A 25,623-nucleotide genomic window follows, 5' to 3' on the forward strand; every position below is an offset into this window, starting at 1 on the left:
TTCATAACAATTTCATTACATGTGAAAAAATGACATATTTTGAGTAATGAAAAATCAAAAGAGATTGTATATCTCTATGTGTATGCTGATATGTGCACAGAGACATGCAATTGACTCACATATACCTTTAAATCTTTATAATATGTAAAGCTTACTGAATATAACGAAATACAATTAGAGATAGAAATGGGGAACATTTTCTTCATTTACTTTTCATCATAATTCAGTCTGTTTTCAGTTTTTTAATGTTTATCATTGTATTTGTAATCAGTAAGAACAAAATAGCTTAAGTCATAATGAGCCATTAAACTTATTTATCAAAACATCAGACCTTTCTAGTAGGCTGTCAGAAGAAATGGCAATTGATTGGAAACTGGATCTGATATTAAATCATTCTCTCCTCCTCTACAAACTGATAACTTTAAAAATTAATAGGCTAGTTTAATTGCAAATCTTCAAGTCAGTAATATTAATTAAAAATAAGACATGTAAATGACCTTCTGAAAAGGACTTATCTCTTAATTTGCCCACAAATGAGCACCTGCGATTACTTCTTAATCAATACCAGGAAGCTGGCTAGAATTAATGCCAGGCCTCTAAGTCCCAGCCACTTTTAAGAGCACTCAGAATCACCACACGCAGACTGTTCAAGGCCAGCCCTATATTTTCCTTTAATTTACCTGACCTTTCAGGCAGTAAGTGAATTTAAGGCTTTTACAGGCTTGGTCTGAGTAACTGGCAACTTTCATTACTTTAATCATTGACCAAAAGCTTTAGGAAATGTCAGCCTTTCCTTTGCTATTGTTTAATATGTTAATAGGCTCATTAACATCTTCCTTTGCTGAGAAAAGAAACTGGTACATAAAGAAAATGGTAGAAGCTGGAGGTGGAAAATGAAAACTTTACTTTTAGAAGAATGCTGGAGTTTTTCCCTCACTGCATTTCTTCTTGCATTGGATTAACATAAATGTTGGCTGCAGGAATAAGATTGATACATGAGAGTAAAAGGCAGTAGCTGCTTAGAGGGAGTGCTCTGCCGAAATTTAGCATTCATGATACAATATGTGTCACAAAATACGTATTAAATGTATTAAAATATGGTAAAAAGCATTGAAAATAAGATAGCTCTTAAATTGTCCAACAGTGACAAACTATATGACTTTTGGGGTAGACTTCTGAACCTCTTGTTCATTGCAATACTATTCACAATAGTCATGATCTAGAAACAACTCAAGTGTCCAAGAACAGATGATTGGATAAAGAAACGGGTATATATATGTATATATATATATATACACACATATATATATATATATATATATATATATATATATATATATATAGTAAAGGCCCTCCCGTTGATCGTCGATTTGCTTGAGCGGGCCCAGTAACGTCTCCATTGGAGACTTTGTTGTTACTGTGTCTGGCATATCGAATACTCTCAGTAGCTTGCCGGGCTCTCCGAGAGGGGCGGAGGAATCGAACTCGGGTCGGCCATGTTGGCCGCTTGTAAGGCGAACGCCCTACCCGCTGTGCTATCGCTCCAGCCCATATATCATGGTCCTCCTGTTGTTCATCGATTTGCTCGAGCGGGCCCAGTAACGTCTTCATCGTGAGACTTGTTGTTACTGTGTTTGGCATATCGAAAACATCACGGGTAGCTTGCCAGACTCTGCCATGCGGGTGAGATACCCTCGGTAGCTTGCCGGGCTCTCTGAGAGGAGCGGAGGAATCGAACTCAGGTCTGCCATGTTGGCGGCTTGCAAGGCAAACACTTTACCGCTGTGCTATCGCTCCAGCCCATATATATATATATATCTAATTATAATATATTGGATTACATATATTACATAATGGATAACTACTCAAATATAAGAAGTTCTCTATCATTGAGAGGAGAGTCTACCAGAAGTTACATTTTCTTCCACATTAAAAGTTTCAGATTTATGTATGAGAAGAACTTCAACTACTAAGTCAAGGATTTAGTTTTACTTTAAAACGTAGAATGGATTTACCACAAAACTAAGAAAACTAGGCTCAGGATTCTTCTTTGAATAGACTTCATTTATGTTACATTTAGTCCACTAGCAGGAAAAAATCTTAGTATCCTAAAGTAAGACAGTCAGAGGGCAAGGTCAACAGATAGTACAGTAAAGGAGAAGCAGGAGACAAAAGGAGAAGAAAATAACAAGTGTTAAATATAGGGAATAGGAGTACAAAATAAACGAGAAATGGGGTCTGAGAGGTAGCTCATAGGCTGGAGCTCATGGCTGGAATGTCGGTGCTCCTCCAAGCAACCCCAGGACATTGACATTGACACTGAGCTGGATGTAGCGCCGGCCCTCCCCCCCACCCCACCCCGCCCCAGCCATGCTGGCTATGACTCAAATCCTTTATCCCCAAACTGAAGAAAGTTAGCAGAGAGGGTGTGAAGGAAGTACCAATAAACCTTTGCTTTCTGTTTTGGGGAGGTAGTTCGTGTCTCACCTGGTTCTGCTCAGGGCTAACTCCTGGCTCTGTGCTCAGGGGCTTACTCCTGGTGCTCAGGGGACCATATGCAATGCAGGGATCAAACGCGGGTCAGCCACATTCAAGGCAAGTATCTTGAGCCCTGTAATAGCTCTCTAGTCCTAAAGTATGCTTTCTATGTTATAGGTGGTCTCAGTCTTCTCTGGAATCCTCTGATGTCTGGAAGAGACCGAAGTATAGTTTTCTTATACAATCCCTCAGATTCCTTAGCAAATATGTCAGCTCTCTTTCCCAAGTCTCTTAAGATTCTTACTCTCCCTTGTCACTGCCATCTCCCTATCCCAAGGCACCTTTAGCTTCTTACTGAAAAACCATAATATTTTATAGTTTTGTCTGTTTCAACTTGTGTCCCTTATTCTAGCAATCACGCGAAATTTTAATCCTGTTATGCTCCATGTTCAATCTCTCATCGAGTTCTCATTACATTTTCATCAAATCTAATTCCTACCTTGGCCTATTAGGGTTCCCATAGAATTTTCCCACTTCCCTCTCTCTAGCTTCTTGGCTTGCCGGCCTCAGCTTGCTCAGAGGCTTGTGACATGCCCAGGCCTGTCTGCTGTTCACCACCTGTTCCAGGGACCTGCCATTCCCACATGTCTTTAGATGACTTTCTTTAGTCACTGAGTCTCTTAACTCCATTCATTTCCACAAAGTCTTCCACACTTTCTATCCCCTTACTTGGCCTTTTTATTTTCCTGATAGCACTTTACACAACATGGAGATCATGTATTTTTTCAATTATATGTTTAATCACTTTCACTAGAGCAAAATCCCCGTGAAAACAAGTTTTTCTCACTCTCCGAGCTCTATTTTCAGTATTTAAAATAGTGCTGTTTACTTGGTAGATGACCAATAAATCTTTTGAAGCAAAGTATCTGTTTCCAAAGTTGAGAAGATAAAACATTTAAGAAAGTTAAAACTAATTTTGAGAAAGACTCCTAAAGAGATGATCTCTTTCAAAATCTGTGGAAAAAATGAACTTTTTCTTTTTCAGAAAATATTATGCCTTTGGCACATTTATATTAGTGTTCTTTCTTGCATTTCACTCCTGACAAAGTGTTTGGATGCTGCTGTCATGTTTAGTAAAGTCCCTAAAGCTACTTGAGGGAAAATAGAGTCTAATGCAACCTAATAATAAACTACCTTTCTGTGCGGTACTCAGAACAATTGACTACATAAGAGTTTCAGTGATGCAATGAAAAATAAAGTTGAGCGTTTCTAAAGGTACTTTTGGGTGTAAAGCTATCAGGCTATAGAATTTAGAAATTCAGTTCCTGATAAATTCATCAAAACCACTAAATCCACTGATCTACTTGAGAGCTGTGCCATTATTCAACATAATGTCTTAAAAATAGCTTATTTGTGTAGATATTTATTTTATTGATGGGGGCAGTGTTTGCACAACACCCTGCAGTGCTATGGGCTGTTCCTGGCTCTGTGCTCAGGAGTGAGCCCTGGAGGTGTTCAGGGGACAGTATATGGTGCCAGGAATTTAAAGGAAAATTGACCAGGTTCCTGTAGTATCTCTCTGATCCTTTATTTGTTTATTTATAAATATTAAAAGAAAATAGCCTTTTGGTAAAAATATAAGACGTTTGATTAAAAATATAAGACATTGATTTATCAAATGACCATCTTTTCTTTTCTCTGTAAAAAGATATAAACAAATGATAAAATTAAAAGGATTGGCCAGGATATACAAAATACTGGTTAAACTCCACAAGAAGAAAACATCCAACCCCATCCAAAAATGGGGCAATGAAATGAACAGAAACTTTCTCAAAGAAGAAATCCGAATGGCAAAAAAGCACATGAGAAAATGCTCTACATCATTAATCATCAGAGAGATGCACATCAAAACCACAATGAGATACCATCTCACACCTCAGAGACTGGCCCACATTCAAAAGAACAAAAGCAACCAATGCTGGCGTGGATGTGGCGAGAAAGGGACACTCCTTCACTGTTGGTGGGAATGTCCACTGGTTCAGCCCTTCTGGACAACAGTATGGACGATTCTCAAAAAATTAGAAATTGAGCTCCCATTTGACCCAGCAATACCACTCCTGGGAATATATCCCAGAGAGACAAAAATGCATAGTCGAAGTGACATCTGCACTTGTTTGTTCATTGCAGCACTCTTTACAATAGCCAGAAACTGGAAGAAACCTGAATGCCCAAGAACAGATGACTGGTTAAAGAAATTTTGGTACATCTACACAATGGAGTACTATGTAGCTCTTAGAAAAGATGAAGTCATGAAATTTACATACAAGTGGTACAATATGGAAAGTATCATGCTGAGCGAAATGAGTCAGAAAGAGAGGGATAGACATAGAAAGATTGCATTCATCTGGGGGATATAAAGTAACAAAGTATGAGATTAATACCCAAGAATAGCTGAGATCAGCACCAGGATGATTACTCTATAAATTAGAGGCCAGCCGGGTATCCTAGAGGAAAGGGCAGTTCAGATAGAGAAGGGAGCACCAAATAAAGGATATTTGGAGGATCCTCCCAGGAGGGGAGATGCATGTCGAAAGTAGACTATGGACTGAACATGTTTGCCACTCAATGCCTCTTTTGCAGACCACAACACCCAAAAGGAGAGAGAGAACACAGGGGATTGCCCTGCCACAGAGACAGGGGGGGAAGGGGGGATGGGGGTGGGAGGGATATTATCCATGGTGGTGGAAAATGGGCACTGGTGGAGGGATGGGTATCTGATCATTGTATAATTGAAACCCAAGCACAAAAAATTGTAAATCTACAACTGTAAAAAAAAAATAAAATAAAGGGAAAAAAAAGTTAAAAAAAAATTAAAAGGATTGGGGCTGGAGTGATAGCACAGCGGGTAGGGCGTTTGCCTGGCATGTGGCCAACCCAGGTCGATTCCCAGCATCCTGTATGGTCCACTGAGCACCACCAGGAGTAATTCCTGAGTGCATGAGTCAGGAGTAACCCCTGTGCAATGCCGAATGAATGTGACCCAAACAGCAAGAAAAAAAAAGAAAAGAAAACCAACCAAACAAAAATAAATAAAAGGACTTCCATTTATTTAAAAAGGAGTTTATAGACCTGCCAGAAAGGAGACAGTTGAAAGAAGAGAAAAAAATTACCTTAGTTTTCAGGTTGATCTTATTGCTAACAATGACATACACAGACAGTCTCAATCTGTTTCTCTTATGGCACCATAAATTTAAAAAAATTATACTTCCTGCAGGCACATATTATTGCAATATGGAAATTACAACTCCAGCTCTGGCCAAGTTTAGTTTGCTAGGAATAGGAGTCCATGGGGAAAAAATGAAGAATTTAACATTGACAACAAAATCCAAAATCCAAAGTTTATTTTTGGTAGATTTCTAGAAGTGATCAAACATTGGCCTATTTTAGGGTGTTAAAATTACATGGTGCTGTTTTTAATTGATATTATTCCTACAGAAAATGTCTTTCTTCAGAAGACCTTACAGCTTTAAATTCTCTCTAGGAGTTAATACTTTATTTAATTTTTAAAAACAAATTCGCATATGAATGAATAATTGTTACTGACTTAATAGCAATATGAAAAAGAAGTGAAAGGAGATCATACTAATAAAAAGGGGATTTTCCTTTGATCAGCTTCTTATGAAGAACTGCAAATGAAACCCCTGGCACAGGATGAAAATGATTATACCCCCAGAGGGCAAAGGACTCAAGAAATGTGTGCACAGTGATTTCTTTTCTAAGAAAAAAGCCCATCACCCCCTTGGACAAGGCATTACAGCACGAGAGTAATGCAAAGGTACTCTTCATTTCTCTGACAATTCTCATTTGCATACAAACGTTTAATCTCAGCAGGAAATGTACATTCAAGGGTCTCCTAGACATTCTCAGGGAAGAACAGTTCTTCACTAAACTTTATATCCTCATTCCAAACTCCAGTTGTCAGTTAACAGCTTTCAAGATGACATCCTAAATCAAGAAAATGTCACACGTATACAGTAACTGGCCTAATCTTTTCTGTAAATTGCTGCCTGTGGTTTTCAAAAACATAGTAAATTGCTGTCAATTGACAATGTGTCTCCCTGCATGGTTAACTTCACTTCTAGACAGTTAACAAATCAGTCTTAAATTATTCATCAGATCACCCAATGTCTAGGCTCTTCTGGTAGTCATTGATTTTAGGGACCAATAGGCTACCTGTCTTTTATGTAGATGTAAAGTTTATTCCTTGCTCTCAGCATATGAGATTAAGTGTATGCAGGAAATAATAACTACAGTGTTTGGCTTGGTGTCTCACTTAGTGTGAGCATAACTTACTCCACAAGCATTGCCTCTGTTGTCCTCTGCCACTCCAAAGAACAGAGCACAGACAACATTTAAAATAGCCTTCATAACTCCTGGTGCTTCAAATCCACAGATGGAGTGTTTTCCCTATTAAGACCATAATTACAGGACAAAAACAAAATGATGAAATATATCTACAAACTAAAATGTCAGATGGCTCATTTAAAAAGTGATTCTATCAAATTATTGCTCCTGTTCAAATCAACTCTTAGGACAGTTCAATCAAATAGACTTTTTATTGTTAAAATAAGTATGGAGATACAGTGCCTGATCTAAAAAGAATTTCTTATCACTATTTTTCTTTAAGAAATGTACATGAAAATTTTCAGAAAATAAATTTACCTATCAAAATATCATTTTTCAACTAGTGCTGTCTCTAAGCTGAAAATTACAATTGCACACTGGGACATTGAGAAAATGGGTACTTTTGTAGCAGATGTGGTAGTAGAAAATGTATGCACGAAACATTAACACTATTATGTGTCATGCTAGCTAAATAAAAATGTAAAAGAAACAAAAAATTAGTCTGTGCTTGAGAAATGTATTTGTCCTGATATTTGACTGAGAACTAATTCAGTTTAGACACAGGGCCTAACTAAGAGACTTGAGAGATATAGATCTTATACTTAAGACAGTGCTTAGGGCTTACCCTCCCCTCTGTGATCAGGGGTCACTTCTGCTCACGAGACAACATGTGGTGCCAGATTAAACTTCTGCTTTTAGAACAAAGGCTGTAAAAGGGTTTGACGTTGATAAAAATTTATAAGAATATAATGCTGAGTTTAACTCTATCTATCTATCTATCTATCTATCTATCTATCTATCTATCTATCTATCTATCTTTCTACTTATCTATCTATCTATATTACTATAAAAAAACAAACTATAAGGCAATACTTCTCTCTCTGTACAACAGACAGTGAGGAGACTGTTTATTTTGTTTTGGATTTTGGGCCATGCTTGGCTTTGTTCAGGTCTTACTCCAGGTTCTGCATTCAGAGATCACTCTTGGCAGGGTTTGGACCATATGGGGTGCTGTAGATCAAAGACAGATTGCCTTCTTGCAAGGCAAACACTCTACCTACCGTACTATTATCCGGCCCCAAGATAATGTTTTTGGAAAAAAAATTTGCTCAAACACATGGCAGAAGAAAAGGCATAGTGAAAATGTTTGCATTGAAAAGTATGTTAAAGTATATATGCTGCCCCAGAAAATTTTTTAAGGATATAACTGCATCACTTTGGAAAGGGATTGTGTAGAAAACAAACATAAAAAGATATATTTACAAATCTTTGGGTTTCATTTAAATGTAACATTTAGATGTTAATTATTCTTAAATTATTAAAGACAAAAATACTTAAATTATTAAGAACATTAATGGTTAATGTTCTTAATCATTATATTGAATACATGGTAATATATTCAGAATCTGAACAATTTTGCTGTTATAGTAAAATATAGAAAAATGTATGTATTTTTCATTGTATGCAACTGGTAGAGATGTATCATTTTCTTTATGAAACAGGATAAATTGGATAACATTTTCAGAATTTTCAAAAGTAAACACAGTCCTACTGATTTCTAGGATGTTATTTTCGTTATCTTTTACTCATATGTCATTCTCAAATAAGAGTTTATTTTTGGTCACACCCAGCAGTACTCAGAGCTTATTCCTGGCTCCATGATCAAGGATCGCTCATGGTAGTGTGAGGGGGACCATATGGGGTGCCACGGAGCAAACCCTGGTCAGTCACCTGTAAAGTAATTCTCCTGTCAGCTGGACTATCTCTCAAGCACCATCACATAAGAATATTTTGTAGTCTAGATTTAGACCTCTGTAAATATTACATTCTAAGATTCTTTTTGAAAAGTATCCAGGTAGGAAGAATGCCTTAAGAGAAAAAATAGTTTTAAATTTAAAACTTATTTGTAAATATACTAAGTTGCATTTGTTTACATCATGGTCACGGTCTGGTCACGGTCCTCCCGTTGTTCATGGATTTGCTCGAGCGGGCCCAGTAACATCTCCATTGTGAGACTTGTTACTGTGTTTGGCATATTGAATACGTCACGGGGAGCTTCCCAGGCTCTGCTGTGTGGGCAAGATACTCTCGGTAGATTGCCGGGCTCTCTGAGAGGGGCGGAGGAATCGAACTCGTGTCGGCCATGTTGGCTGCGTGCAAGGCAAACATCCTACCGCTGTGCTATATGCCACATAATCCTGAATTCATTTGTAATCTGTTTTTAGAAAAATAATTCCTTGCTTGAGAATCTTTATAAAAATTGTGGATAGACTTTAAGCCACTAAGAGAAACTGGAGACTTCTCTTTCTAATGCAATTATTCCTATGGAGAAAGAACCTGAGTTCTCTGAAAATTTCACACTTTAAAGAAGTGAATGCAAGAATCTTGCTTTGAAGGAAAATAAATCTAGATCAAGAAAAGGACTTTTCTCGGCAAGAAGAGAAACAATTCAGGCTAGTTAATAAGAATGAGCCTTGGAAAAGAATAATCTCATTGACCCCTCCCGCTGGTTGCTCAGATGAAATATTCAAGAAAAGTCACACCAGGGAAGTGGGGCTTCATGAAAAAGGGTGACTTTTGAAGTTGTAATAGGACAAGACCATGCTTTCATTATTGCTATATGGAGACATGGTTCATTTTTGTTTAAGACTTGAAATACACACAAATCATAGCTCACTATGGAAAATAAGTACTTTTTCAAACCATAATAGATAAACACATGAAATAGGCTTTCCTTTTCGGTAAAGGCAATGTCTATTCCCTGTGAAGTTGGCATAAGGGATACTCATCTTTCTCTCACTCCCTGTGTGTAAGTTTCTAGGAAGTTTTTTTTTATAAGTTTTTAACAAATCTTATTAAAAAATCAACATGGAATTTCTTTGCACTCACTGGTCATTTTAAATAACACTAACATATTGTCATATGATATAAAACATATTTTATGAAAATATGATACACTGAAAATTCTCTAGGATCCTTATGTGTAAATTCTACACATTTTTCAGGATCTAGTTAAACGAATATTACTCTAAAGTTTTTATAATTAGAGGTAGTCAAATCAACATGATATGAATCAGCTTAATTTATTTGAAATGTTAAAAAAAAGAAAATGTGTATATTCAACAAAGCTTGTTTGTCAGTATTTTTAAAAATGTCAAATGGGCTTGATTTTCATATTCACATTCTAGGGAAGAAAAAGGAACTCAGGTCTTGCAATTTCTTAAGAAGCAGCAATAACTTATTAATTGTGCCCTTGATGATCTTAAACTGTGGCGTGAAAGACAACCTTAGAGACTTCTAAAGAGGCATAAAGTTTTCCTTGGGGGAGTAGTAGAGAAAAAGGGAGGAGAATACAGATGCAAAAGTATTTCCAACAAGCAATTTACATGTTGAAGGAAAGGAATTTAATTAAGTGTTAAAGCCATAGAGTTAATCTGAAGATCTTAGGTTCTATCCTAAGGGACTGTTACATATTTTTTAGTAATTCACTTTTATAACTCTTGCATAGTAATAAATATACATCCCAAAGGTTTGTAGAATGAGGATTGTAATGTCTGCTAATTTATTCAATGATAATAGAGATGATAATGTCATTGACAATGAGAAGAATCACTATTTTTGAAAATATAGAGTATACAAAATGTTTTCTAAGCTATAAATATCTTAATTTTTTGAACAATCTGATACAACTAGTTCTATTACTTTCTTCATTGTGTAGCCACTGGGTTTTCAATAAACTATAAAATTTGTGCTTTTTTTTGGTTTTACAACCACAGTTACCCAAAATTGGTCCATACCTGTACACATTTCATAAAAGTAGTATATTTCATTCCATTTCTAGAATATCTGGGGGAGAATCAGAGCATTTGAGATCCCAGTGACAAATGAATGATGCAGGTATTTGGTGAAGAGTATAAGAGCAAAGGAAATATGTTGAAGCTCAACTAAAGAATTCCCATAGTAGGCGTAACGATGGTTGTTCTTGGACACAGTGTGCACATAATTTGGAAGGTTACTGAGGAAAGGTAGAGATGCCTATTATTGAAAAAAGCCCTTGGTCTATGAAGAATGTGGGAATTAATATGAAATAGGCCCCTTTTTTCCAAGAAAAGTTCATTATTTTAGAATAAACAATATGAACAAGAAAAAGGATATAGGAAATCATCTATTAATCTATCTTAGCAAGTATTTCCAAGAAATGCCTTCACAAACATCAGAAGATGGGGAGTTCTAAAATATTACCATATGAATCATCACAAAAGAGCAAGGAAATTATTTATGAAGTACTATCCGATGTGAAAGTGGATAGGGGTACTCGATTCATAAAGGATCTTTAAGTCTTCCCTATTTTTCAGAATTTATTTCCTACATATTGAAACTGAGGCTAAACGTTGTCTAACCAGAGAGATGTTGCCTGCCTTTAAAGCAGTAAATAGGAGAAACAGAAAATCTTTAGGATGCTCCTTTCTGTGTCATCTATCCTTTTAATGATCTAGAATACTTGGGTGACTGTTTAATGACATTTGAATAAGTAATCAAATAAGTAACTAGGCCTACTGTAACAGTTTTGTAAAATAATTTTGCACTAATGAAATGAGTGAAAAATCCTTGGCATGCACTTAGAAAAGCAGTTATACAAAACATCACAAAATAACCTGAAGAACTGAGGGAAATAAGACTTGCATGGAACAAATGATTGCTGTTATTACTGTTTTTTTTTTTTATCATTTCACAGAGTTGTTTTGAAGCTTACAATGTTAAACAATGCTAAACAAGTAACAAGCATTGATTATTATCATTATTGACAAAGCTGAACCCTTTTTATATTTCACAGAGTCTCAGCTGGGTTAAATGATTGGCCTAGGGGTGCATGGTTAATAAGTGACAAAGACACAATTTGAACTAAAGACTCATGATTTGAAATTCAGTTATCTTCCAACAATCTATGATGAAAATGCCATAGGATAAATTCCTCTAGGCTTATTTATTCCAAATCAGTTTATATAGAAGAAAATGGAAAACAATCTTCTCCAGTTAAATAAAGAACATGGCTTAAAATGACTTCAAACATAAGATTTAAAAATGCTACAAGCTGAAATTTTAGCTTAGCTTATTATTCACAATCATTTTATTCATGATTTTATCCATTAAAAATTATAATCTGCATGCTACAAAAGATAACCAAATGCTGATTTATATTCTTTTCCTGTGCTGTAAATTAGTGATAAATGCAATTAATAGCATCAATATTAAAGGTAGCAGTTAGTGCATTTACATAGGACTTGGAAATGTTATTTTTGGTTCCTGCATACATTTGCTACTGTGAGAAAATGACAAAAAGTTCTAATGATACAGTTACTATGATATAAAGCAAAGATTAACCACTTCTGGGTGTTCTGAAGAAAATTTTTTAGGGTTATTTGCGGCTTGACTGATTAAAAAATTCAAATAATTATTTGTTACAAATGAAGTTCAGTGAAACCGTATATTTCTGAAAGCATCTATTCTGCTCAACCAGGTTTTTCTAAGATTCAAACCACTGGTGTTAATGAGAACAATGACACTGTTAAGAAAATATGATGGTGCTACACGACAACAAATTAAGCACAAATATAGTTGGGAGTGAGAGATTTAAAAAGACTTAGTTTTTTGGTAACCATACTGTTGTTTTGTAATTACACAATTTTCACACCCACAATTTATACACATAAAAATCATGCTGGTTTAGAGAAAAAATGTTTAAGAAACACAATTAGAAACGTAATCAAAGATGATCTTATAGTTGATGGGGAAGTGTCTTCTGAACATATGAAGCATAATGAAAACTGGGTGGCAGAAGCAACCTTTGTGTCATGTTGTGTTAAGACAACTCTTCTCTCTGATCAGGATTCAAATGAAGAATCACCATACGAGTATAAATACAGGCTCTCTATACACTTATAAGGATTTCATTGTCAAATCTTTATTTCATAGTTAATATTCAATCAAAAAACATCTGGCTATTCATATTTGTTATATTTGAAATTAGCTCCTCTTTTTTCCCCCACTTTACACACATTAAACTCAAACAATTCTCATGTAACATATAGGGCTGAAAGATTGTGACATTAGGACTAGTTAATGTGCATATGAGGATATGCTTGAAGCTGAGTTTCACCATAGTTTTAAAAATTAACCATGAGACCATTTTTCGAGGTTGCTTTAAATAAACACACTCCTGGTTTCACTTTTTCCTAAATGGTACTAAAACTAATTTTTCAGTATTCCATTTTTAATGTTGTTTAGATTAATAAATGTATATGCATATAATTTAGTAGTAATAGTTATTAGTCATTGTATTTTCTTTTAAAGTGCACTTACCTTAGAAAGCCCACCTACTTCCAGATAAAAGCAGATAATGAACACATTCCAGGTGACCCAGAGGGCAGTCCATATAGTATACTAGAGAGAAAGAGAGAGGGAGGGGGAAAAAAAAGAATAAAAATGTGCAGATGAAAGGCATGTGTACTAAATAAATCAATAACAAAATGTCAATAACTTAAAGCCTTCTAGGAAGGAACAAAACACTCAGAAAAAGTGCTCCATATGGAATTCCTTAAGATCTTTAGTAATTAAAAAGCCAATAGTTTTTACTGCTATCAGTAGATGCAAATAAAACTAAATTTATTTTTAAAGTGCTTTCCTGGCTTATGGACATAAGTGAAAGTCATATTCTCACCTGATTTCTTTTTCCTGAACATTAAGTTTTCCAGAGAAAATAATCATGCACATTTTCTGTATGGTATGTATGTATATATGCATGCATGTGTATACATATAAATGTGTCTATTATCTATCCCTTATTTTTGATGTAAAATTGTCAATTACACAGAAGTAGTCTCAAACCTTCCCTTCAATATCCCTGGATGAAGGTCATGTGTAAAAATGGATGTTTTGAATAAAATTAACTAGCATTCATTCGATGGAGTACTTTATTGAATGATCGTGCACCTGTAAAATAATTATATGTATAACGTTATTATAAATTTTTTTAGTTAGATAAATTAATAGGAAACAGTAATAAATAAATCAGCATAGATTCTATAATGTTAAAATGTCTTCCAATCACATTCAACAATGTCTAAGTATGTTAGCATTATGAATTAATTATATTATTAATTTATTATGTATTAGGAAATGTTTTTCCTTTTTTTTTCTTTGCAAAAATTTATTTTAAAAACATGAAGAGGGCTGGGTTGGAGGGGAGAAAATGAAGAACTGTGAACTGCTTTTCCCAGAGAAAGTCAGTTTAGGAAGGGAGGGTGGGAGTATAAATAAATAAATATACATATATATATAATATACATATATATGGGCTGGAGTGAATAGCACAGTGAGTAGGGTGTTTGCCTTGCACGCTGTCAACCCGAGTTCAATTCCTTCGCCCCTCTTGGAGAGCCTGGCAAGCTACTAAGAGTATCCCGCCTGTATGGCAAAGCCTGGCAAGCTATCCGTGACGTATTCGATATGCCAAAAACAGTAACAAGTCTCACAATGGAGACATTACTGGTGCCTGCTCAAGCAAATTGATGAACAATGGAAGGAAAGTGGACAGTGGATATGTATATGTACATATGTATATTTAAGTCTATATGTATATATAAAAACTATGTTTCTCTTAATTTTGTTTTAATTTCCTTTTTGTTCAGAGATTAGGGTTCTTTCTTCTATGGGAGGCTCAACATGAAGGAACCCAACCATGAAAGGTAGAAGCACATGAGACACACAGAGGGAGCAGGCGAGAGCCGGGACTGTGTGGCCCTGCACTGGCCAGGGTGCCAAACCCATCGGGGGAAGCATCAAGGGGGAGCACCCCCCACCAAGCCTCCAAACAGAACAGAACTAAAAACAAATCAAAGAGTTTCAAAGATGAAGAAGTTCAAATTCATTCGTTTCACTGAGCCTGTGGAGAGGGGAGAGACAGGAGTAAGTCACCAGGGCTATGGCCAGCCGGGGCGCAGTCAGTAGAGTGCTCAATTGCTCTTTGAGACTTGATGGAGATGGAGGCAGGCTGGCTTCTGGACAGAGGGAGGAGGAAAAGGAGGAAGCAGGAGTCCAAAGAGAGAGAGGAAAAGGAAGGGAGAGAGGGAGAGAGGGACAGAGGGACAGAGGGACAGAGAGAGAGGAAGAGGGAGAGAGAGAGAGAGTTTTTGCCATAGAGAGAGACAGGCTGGGGGAAGGGTGGAGGAAGAGAAACTGGGGACATTGTTGGTAGAAAATGTACACCAGTGGAGGTATAGGTGTTGGAATACTGTATGACTGAAACCCGACCATGGACAGATTTGTAACTGTGCATCTCACAGTGACTCAATTAAAAAAAAAAAAGATAAAAGACATATAAACGTAAAGTATTTTTTAATCAGTGAAATACAACACATTGATTTTTGTGTTCTAATAGTAAATATGCAAATAGTGAGTTGTACCGTGTCCACAGTGATGGGGTCTGATGGGAGAATAAGTACTCTGGTGATTTGAATGGATTATTCTAATATTCTTTGCAAATGGATCTCCTTAATTACTGTGGCAGGTGCCAAGGGCATTCGACTTCTTAGAAAAATATATTGAGGAGTAAGTCAGCTAATGCTAGGTTCAGAGAGAGCAAAATATACTTCTTTTCTTTTGAAGAACCATGATTTAAATTACTGTTAATGATAGGGTGTCATGTCAAAACTTTACGACAACACACCCTAAGTCAACTAGTGTCTACAACCCCCCCACCCCCCAACAGTTCCTCAGGGTCGACTTCGGTCCGTCTCTTACTCCCCATCCTTGGCAAATTCAGTTCTTTAGACCAGTTCTCATTTGCCTTTTAGGAAACTCCTTGAATTCAAATTAAGATAGAATGGCGAAATGCTGGTATCTCTTATTGAAAACAGATATACTCGAAAGCAATGAATTACTGTCTGGACCATCCTATAAAATTATTCAGTCAATAACCTTTTATTCATTATTTACTCAACCAAGTTTTAAGCACTTTCAAGGTCTGTGCATACCATGATTAATCTACAATACTTCAGTGTTCCCCCTTCAGGAGAACAGTAAATGAAAGAGATGGCCTAGAATCGAGAGTGGCAACTGTGCAGGGTGGTAAGATAGTCACCAGGATCTAAGGGAGTAGGGGGGAAAGGAATAAGGTGTATCGGGTGGTCAGCTAAGACTCATGAGAGATGCATACTCAGTTGAGGACCACTAAGAATCTTCCAAGTGGGTAAGACAAACAGCATGTTCCAGTAGAAGCTGAGTGACAAGGTACAGCATGCAGTCTCTGGGAAATGCAAATCATCCAGCAAGACTGGTGGCTGGTATGATACCGATCATAAGGAAAGGAGGTTAGAAAGCACAGAAGATATGAGGGGAAGAACCATTTATATAAACTCAATTTCTACTCTACGGAGTTTAAAGCTTCTCGGTAGATATTGGATAGCTTGTTCTTTGGCCTCACTCATTTTCACAGGATGATTCATAATTTAAGTTCAATAATGATAAACCCTAGTGTGGCCAGAAACTCCAGCGACTCAGCAGCGGTGTTTCTGTCCTCCAAAGTGTCTATTAGGTAGAAATTGACTAAATTTGACTGGCATTATTGGCTATGCCTTAGTCAATAAGAGAAGCCAGTACTAAGAATATCATGGGCGATTTGGAGAGAAAAATATCCCATAATCAAAACCTTTTTTTCCTACTTAGTGAGAAGTCAGTATGAATTTCTGACATAGATCTCGTTACATTATTATTGGAAAGCTGGTGCTTTCTAAAGCATGCTTATAAAACTGTGACACCGTGCGATGAGAAAAATACCAATGTATATTTATTTTAAAATTATAAATACAATTACTGGTTTTGGGGACCACACCTGGAGGGGCTCAGGGCTTACTTCTGGCTCTGCACTCAGCGAACACTCCTGGAAATACTGGAGGAACCATCTGCAATATCAGAGACTGAACCAGAATCAATTCCATGTAAGGCAAGCACCTTGCCCCTTTTTTGAAAAGCACCTAGAGTTCGTTGCTGCCTAGACATCCGAGAGCATGGGAATTCTGCTCCCAAAGTCGAAAATAAAGACATGAGTTTTGAGTTTCCACTGAAAGTTTCTGCTTTTGTTTTTGCTTCGGGACCTATTTTAAAAAAAATTACTTAGAGTTGAGTCCACCAAAAGTTGAAAATGTCTTTCCTAACCACTTAACTACTAAGCCTGTTCTCCACCTCCTGTTGTGCCCTAGGGCAGGGGACTGCCCTTCCTCAGGTTCAGTGCATGTTCCGTTCCTGAAATCCAGGACTTTATACCAATTGTGTGAGTGTCTTGAAACTGTACCTTCTGTCAAAATACCCATGGTTTTCTCACTTTTTCTAACGTGGGGTCTAGGATGCTGTTACCTGTGACCAGGTAAGCAGTGGTATGAGAAAGTTAAAATAGCTTAAGTTCCCTTCCCAATAATTATGTTATGCAGCTTCTCACTTCATGATGCGTCTGGTGTTTCTTCCAAACAGAAAATTCATACTTATATTAGCATAAACGGAACTCTGGGACCCCATACTATTCTATAATCAACTGAGGAATATAGGTCTGGATAATTTGCAATATAAAAGCATACAGCAATGATAGCAATCATAACATTTGAATTTCAGTGGTGGAAATAGAGCACAGATTCTGATACAGCTACTCTATGAACCCACCAATAGCAAAGGTAAGGCAATTCTGCCACTTATTATCTGGAATACCTGGACAAGGACAGGCCATATAGCAAAGGTAAGGCAATTCTGCCACTTTATCTGGAATACCTGGACAAGAACAGGCCATACTTAATCTGCATAAATATCCTATAGGTCTGTATTGGCACACTTTTATAGACAAGATTAAACTGAATAACATATTTGGATTGTTAGTTTACTGCTTTGTCTCTCCTTTCCTGGAGAAGGTCTTAAGTAAGATAGCAAGTGAAATAAAAGAGATTTGGTTTGGCATACTATGAAAAAAATGAAAATGAGCGAAAACATGGATTGTTTATCTTGTAGATATTTTTCTTTGAAGATTCTGAAAGGTCTAATTGTCTCTATACACACAAGAAAGATGGAAGTGAGAGATACAAAGAAAATGATATGACAGAAAAATGTGAGGCTTGTCTTCTCATTAGAGGACTCTCTAAATAGGCATGGAACTAGATTCGTGAAGGAATGAGTATTTGTCGATTTCCCTATTCCATTCCACGTTTTCAAAGAACTCATTGTTTCCTTGGACAGATATACATGCAAACAAGTTATAAATAAGGTACAGACATAGTAGCAAGGTGAAAAATGACAACTAAAGTATGTTCAAGGAAGTGTGCATGCAATGGACTAAGGACATATTGCTAGAGGTAGGGTACAAACAGCAAGTGGAAGCTGCAGACGTGAGAAGATGAAGTGGGAGGAGTAGAAGGAGGACAACAAAGAAGCGTGCATGTTCCACTCCCATTTTGCTGAAGCTGGTTCATTTATGTTTTCTTCCAACCTCATTCACAGTCATTTCACCATCTTTTGAGACTCCTGTGCCTTTCTATGGCTAATAGCAGAAGTCCCTAGAGAGCAAGAATGCTGTAATTTATGCTGTTTTCTCTATCTTGCCCAGAAACAAGACAGTAGGTCTTCAATAAATGTATAGTGAGAGAACGGAAATGCATTTATAATGTTCTAGGACAATTAAAATTAAGTTATTCTCATAAAGCCACTTTATGAGAGATTCTTTTTTAAGAAAGAATCTCCCATTTTTAAAATGGGAGACTAACACCCAGGAGTGGCCGAGATTAGTACCAGGAATTTTGCTCCATGACTTGGAGGCCAGCCACACGTGCTAGGGGAAAAAGAAGCTCAGATAGAGAAGAGAGCACCAAATAAAGGGTGTTGGGAGGATCCTCCCAGGATGGGAGAAGTATACTGAAAGACTATAGACCAAACATGATTGCCACTCAATGTCTCTCTTGCAAACCACAGGACCCAAAAGGAGAGAGAGAGAGAGAGAGAGAGAGAGAGAGAGAGAGAGAGAGAGAGAGAGAACAAAAGGGAATGCCCTGCCACAGAGGCAGGGTGGGATGGGGGGTTGGGGAGTGGGAGGAATGCTGGGACCCATGGTGGTGGAGGATGGGCGCTGGTGGAGGGATGGGTACTTGATCATTGTATAACTGAAACCCAAGCACAAAAATTTGTAAGTCTATAAAAAAATTAAGTTATTCTTCATCAATTAGCAACCAGTTCTGTCCAGGTGGGTTTTCTCTTTAGGGTAGTGATAGATGTCAGTTAAATGTCCTTTTGTCTATTTACATGGCAGTATGACTCAAAGAACTTGTATACAATCCAGATCCATTTTAAATTTTCCTGTGAAAGGTGAATCCAGTTACCCTCTGTGCCACACTAAATCTGACACTGATTATCATGCTAGTTTTACCTTGTAATAAACATTCACTGTGTCATCTTTTATGGATAACCCAGATAACTCATAGTATAATTCAATACATGACAATTAGTACAATAATTCTGCATTATATAAGAACTCAAATTATTTTCAACTTTTTTTTAAAAGCAGTATTTATATGAAGAGGGATGATATAAAAGAATACTTACCACTACAATATAACGAGGCCTGTACTGAATGGTTCCAAATAAACCCAATATGACAACAATTATATGCAGAAAATTTCCAAGAATAGGTGCCCACTGGAAGCCAAGGAAGTCAAAGATCTGCCTCTCTAAGGCCGAGAGCTACAATAAAACAAAGAGAGTTTATTGGCATTGAATCCAACATAATTATACATTTTAACATTTTTAATCTTTATTTTACAGGTAGAGCAATCTGCACATTCAATTTCATCACACTGATGGACATCATTATCACTAGAACAGCAGTACCTATTTCATACATAAAGTTATATGAAATTTTATACTGGATTAATTGAGGATTATAACTAGTAGAATACATAATTTTAGACTTATTTGCAGAGGCTAGAAATTCAGCTTTGGCATAATTTTCCATTTAGGTAAATCTAGACAGATGTTTTATGATAGCATATATTGTGATATTAATTCATCATTATTTTTAGTAAAATGTTTGGCTAAATAAAACAGAATTGAAACATTTGATGAATTTCACAATGTCTAAACTTATACTTTTTTTGAATTGAATTATTATGAAATACAGTTACAAAGCTTTCATAATTGAAACTGATAGTTTTGGGAAAACACCAAACCTGTCATCTATCCCCACATTTCTATATGAAGTGTGAAATCTAAAATCTTATGTTTTTTTAATTTCCTTACATTACTCTGTCATTAATGATAATGAATGTCCAATTCTTTCAAATAAAGTATACATATTCATTTGCTCTGGAATTAGAGATTAAGTAGCTTTAAATAACCCTTTTTAATCCTATTTTATTGAGCTAATATACCTGCATGAAAATCTCTTTAGATTAGGTAAAGTCCCTCTGAAGACTCCAATAAAATTATGAAACCATACTAATTAAACAGCTTATTAGATTTGCATTTCATATGATTACATTTTAAAACGATTCTGCATTAATATAATGGACACCTAAGTTGCTTATGGTGAAACAGATAAATTTCACATAATCCGGTTAATGCCAACAATGACTCTATCATATACACATTATATTTATTTCACTCTATATAAAACTTTTATCATTCCACCTGCTGTATTTACACACTAATCTTACACTTGAAGTATTTTTCTATTTTTTTTAAATAAAAGTTATGCTAATAAAGTGACTTAACCATTAGTCATATTTATACTACTAGAAACTACAAATATGAAATGAAAATGGTACCCTAGGTATTTTTCTAAATATGCTGCAGGTGCATGCCTGAATAGCTTTAATTTCCTGGACATAAAGAAATGTCCTTCATCCAGTAAGCTGAATACAACCGTAGTTAAGATTCACCTTCAGCAAGCTGAGGAGGAAAAGCAAAGAGAGCAAATGCCTGAATACAACCGCATATGAACTATATCTAACCCATGCATTTATCCTGATCTCCCAGTGATTTGTCACCATCACCTGTACTCACACCTGGGAAGATGCACAGGAATGTCTATAACACAAAATAATCAGAGTGGTGCAGAAAGTCTGTGCCATATTTTCAATGTCCTGTCTTTGCTTTCCACTCTAATTAACTCCCAGGAACCTTCCCCTAATACTTTATTTATTGATCCATCAGTGATTTAAATGTGCATTTTTATTTTATCTTTTATATCCATACAGGATGAATCTAAGTAGGAAAAGACCCAAGCAAAACAAAATAAAAAACCCAAAAAACCCTGAAGAGCCACTGCAGGAAATTCATTAGGGAAAGAAAGCCTACTTGAAAGCTGTCATCACAAAAACCTTTAAAGTGAACTTTTCAAACAGAGAAAAACCCATTTTCTTCTCTGTCAAAAGATGCATGAATGACATTCTCTTCTGTGATGTTGAAGAAAACACAACTAATAAAAAGATGACAAACCTGTGCCACTTATAATTTATTTTCTTTCTTAGAGAAATTCTATTAATTTTATCCATTGCTAACTTATTTAAAGTGGATTTATGGTGGCTGGAGATAAGAGTATACAGTACAAAGGGGGTAATAAAAGAATGAGACAAAAGACAGTTGCAACATCTACACCAACTATGAGAACTAAATTTGGGTATGTCTTTAAAAAGTTTTAAAATATACACCAACTATTAGAAATAGATTTGGGTATGTCTTTAAAAAGTCAATTAGCAACAGAAATTTAAAAATGAACAAAATATCTTTGCTTTTTTAATTTATCATTTAAAATTTTTTTCAATATTTAATGTTTACATGTACTCATGTCTCTAAATGTTGTAATCTTCAGACATCAATTTTCACTTTACAACTTTACATTAATAATGATTCGGAGTCAGCAAATAAAAGTTAATTATATTCAGGTTGCTTCGAAAATTCAGAGTATGAACATATTTTAGAGATACTGCCTAATTGATTCTTGTCAATCATGTACTGAAGTTTCTGGCCCAAGCCTCAGTTCCCAGATTGGGTACATCTTTTCCCAATTCAATAGTCATTGAACTCAAATTGAATACTTGATATCAATTATTGTTTTTAGAAAATGGAAATGGAAACAATCTTAAAACAACAGTTTCATTTATTTGTTAAGAGTGACCATTGTTAAAAGTTATCTGTACATTAGTGAACATGGCACCCAGAAAAGAGTGATTTTTATTCAAAAGGACAGTGAAGAGAAATCATCAAAGGTACAAGGGAGCACAGACAGAAAACCATCAATCCATGAGACAGCAGAATACAGAGGGCATAAGCTACCTGAGAGATACCACAGCAAAGAAGAGAATGAATAAGGCATTCTAAGAATCTGAAGTTTAAATAAAGGCAGAGAATTAAAAAAAAGAAAAGTAAAAAAGGTAAAGGCCCTCCCATTGTTCATCGATTTGCTCGAGCAGGCCCAGTAACGTCTCCATTGGAGACTTTGTTGTTACTGTGTCTGGCATATCGAATACGTCATGGGGAGCTTGCCAGGCCCTGTCGTGCGGGCGAGATACTCTCGGTAGCTTGCCGGGGTCTCCGAGAGGGGCGGAAGAATCGAACTCGGGTCGGCCGCCATGTTGGCTGCATGCAAGGCAACCGCCCTACCGCTGTGCTAGAAAAGGCAACAAGATATCCCAGAGTAAACAAAACCAACTTGTCACCAATTCAAAATAAAACATGAAGCAGTAAAGAACAACATGACTATTTTTAAGTGAAAGGTTAAATAAGAAAGGCAGAGGTAGGTAGAAAAAAGAGATGGGAAAAAAAGAAGGGAATGGGAAGGGAGAGGAGGGAAATCAAACAAACTAGGCAAGAAAAGCAGAGTTCAAAAACACACAGAAAGATCTCAGAGGGTTGGAGTGCATACTTTGCATGTGAGAGGTCCAGGTCTGATTTGCAGTATGTATTGTCCCCTGAGCAATGCCTGAAGACAGAGCAAGGAACAGATCCCAAGCCCTGTTGGCTGTGCACACTAAACCAATGCAAACAAGCATACCAAGAAAATTTAAATGTATACTAAGGTGAGGCATCACCTTTTTAAAATTTATTTATTTACTATTGAATTTCTCTGAGATTCAGTTACAAAACTTTCATAATTGAGTTTCAGTTATACAATGATCAAACACTCATCCCTCTACCAGTGTAGCTTTCACACTACCAATGTCCCTAGTATCGATTCTACCATCCCCACTCCACGCTACCTCATTCCTCTATAGCAGGCACGTTCCTTCTTACTTTCTATACTTTGGGACATTCACTTCACTTAATCACTTAACTTCCCGTTAGTCGTCGATTTGCTCCAGCGGGCGCCAGTAACGTCTCCATTTGTCCCTGTCGCGTGCTAGTGTAGCCCAATGGCATCTGTTCGCTCCGGGAACATGAAGGGCCTCAAACAGATCGTTCATGATCTTGACGAAGAAGTCTGACCATCTGGTAGGTGGGTGGCCACGCGGTCTTTTGACATCCCGTGGAATCCAATCAGTAACAGCTCTAGTTCAACGGTCGTCTTTAAATCTCATTACGTGACCAGCCCATCTGATTTTCTTTTTTTTTTTCTTTTTTATTAGTGAAACGACATGAGGTACAGTTGTAGATTTACAAATTTTTGTGCTTGGATCTCGGTCATACCCCGATCAAATACCCATCCCTCCACCAGTGCCCATTTTCCACCACCAGGATAATATCCCTCGCCCCCCATCCTCCCATCCCCCCATCCCCCATCTGATTTTCAACACCTTAGCAAATGAGACAGCATCCCTGATCCTTGATCTTCGACGGATGTCAGAACTCCGGATTCGTTCTCTCATTTGAGTGAAATGTGATATTCCAAGCATAGCTCTTTCTATTCTTCTTTGGGAGACCTGAATAACCTGAATAGTGTTCTTATCTTGTTTGCGTAGGGCCCAGGTCTCTGAGGCATATGTTAATGCAGGAAGAACAGTGGAATCAAAGAGATGTGCCCGGAGCCGGAGGTTCTTCGTCCTCTTAGCTATTTCTTCAACGTTCTTGAAGGCGTTCCAAGCCGCTCTCTTCCTCCTGCGCAGCTCGGGTGCCAGGTCATTTGTCATGTTGACCTCTCGACCTAGGTACACATAGCTGTTGCATTCAGAGATGGCCGTTCCATTGAGAGCGAATGGGGCGTCAGGAACAAGGCTGTTTCTCATAAACATTGTCTTCGTAAGATTCAGCTGTAGTCCTACCTTTCCACACTCATGGTCGAAGTTGGCCAGCATTTGTGCCGCTTGGCTGATGTTTGGTGTTATTAAAACAATGTCATCAGCAAAGCGGAGGTGGTGTAGTTGCCGACCATCTATCTTCACTCCCATTCCTTCCCATTCCAGTCGTCGCATGATGTTCTCGAGGGTGGCACTGAAGAGTTTCGGTGAAATGGTATCACCCTGCCGCACCCCTCTCTTGACATCAAGGATCACTTCTTTGTAGAATGGTGAGATCCTGGTAGTGAATCCGCAATACAGCTCACGGAGGATCCTGATGTATTGGGTTTGGATGCCCTGATTGGCTAGGGCTTCAATGACTGCTTCCGTCTCAACAGAATCAAAGGCCTTCTTTAAATCAATGAACGTTAAGCAGAGCGGCATCTTGAACTCCTGAGAAACCTCAATGAGCTTGGTTATCGTGTGGATATGGTCGATGGTGCTGAATCCTTTGCAGAACCCTGCTTGCTCGCATGGTTGTCCTTCATCTAGTGTTCTGCCAATCCTATTCAGGATGACTTGAGTGAACAACTTGTAGATGACAGACAATAGGCAGATGGGGCGATAGTTGCCAATGTCATGGATGTCTCCCTTCTTGAACAGTAGTACGGTCCTGCTGGTTTTCCATTCGGACAGAACCTTGCATTCAGACAGGTAGCGAGTGAAGAGCCGAGCCAGTGTATTGATGAGTACTGACGGCAGGTTCTTCAGGTGTTTAGGTCTGACCTTGTCTGGGCCGGGCGCTGTTTGTTTCTTTACCGACGAAATGGCGTGTCGGATTTCGGAAGGGAGAACATTGGAACGACATACCCATCCTGTGGAATTTGGTATGTCAGCAAGTGGACATGGCTATTGAAGACATTTGAGTAGAAGTCATGGATAATCTTCTCCATTGCTGTTCTGGAGGATGTGATGGATCCATCAGGACGTCGGAGGGCAGTCATCTTGGTCTTATAGTTGGCGAAGGACAGGCGGGCATTACGAATACTTTTCCCGGCTTCTGCCACATCTACCAGTACTTCTGCTCTTCTCTCTTTGAGGTCTTCCTTGATCGCATCTCTGCACTGCTTTGCAAGCTCGGACGTTAGCTTGCGGTTGCTTGAGGCATGCGCCAAACCACGCTGGCGAATTAGCTCAAGAGTTTTCGAAGATAGGCGACTTTTTGTGGCTATCTCTCTCTTGGCATTCCTCTCACATTCATGGAGGTGCTGAACCAGTCGATCGTATTCCTCGTCAATGTTGTCAACAATGGCATCTTCCCATGTTGCCGCAATAGTACCAAGGAGTTCCCAGTTGGTGGTCTTTCTGGGAGTTCTCTTTTTGAACTTTGCAGCCCTCTCTCCTCGCTCTGTGAAGTAGAATTTTGCATGAAGGAGACGGTGGTCCGATCCCGTTCAAAATTTTGGGACAACAGCGACATCAGTTAGGCAAAACCGTCGATTGA

The 25,623-nt window shown here is 37.4% G+C and overlaps 1 protein-coding gene across 2 annotated transcripts in view; it reads right to left on the reverse strand.

The window, feature by feature from the left end:
* The window catches only part of NKAIN3 (sodium/potassium transporting ATPase interacting 3), a 618,508-nt gene that overhangs the window by 259,213 nt on the left and 333,672 nt on the right, over positions 1–25,623 (reverse strand). For both annotated transcript variants that reach the window (XM_056111187.1, XM_056111184.1), the window contains exons 2-3: positions 19,513–19,650; positions 13,243–13,323 (exon numbers count right to left, since the gene is read on the reverse strand). In XM_056111187.1, coding sequence (XP_055967162.1) covers positions 13,243–13,323; positions 19,513–19,650 — 219 coding nt within the window. The remainder of the gene's footprint in view (positions 1–13,242; positions 13,324–19,512; positions 19,651–25,623) is intronic.

This window comes from Sorex fumeus, unplaced genomic scaffold, assembly GCF_029834395.1.
Source record: "Sorex fumeus unplaced genomic scaffold, SorFum_2.1 ptg000002l, whole genome shotgun sequence".
NCBI classification, from domain to species: domain Eukaryota; kingdom Metazoa; phylum Chordata; class Mammalia; order Eulipotyphla; family Soricidae; genus Sorex; species Sorex fumeus.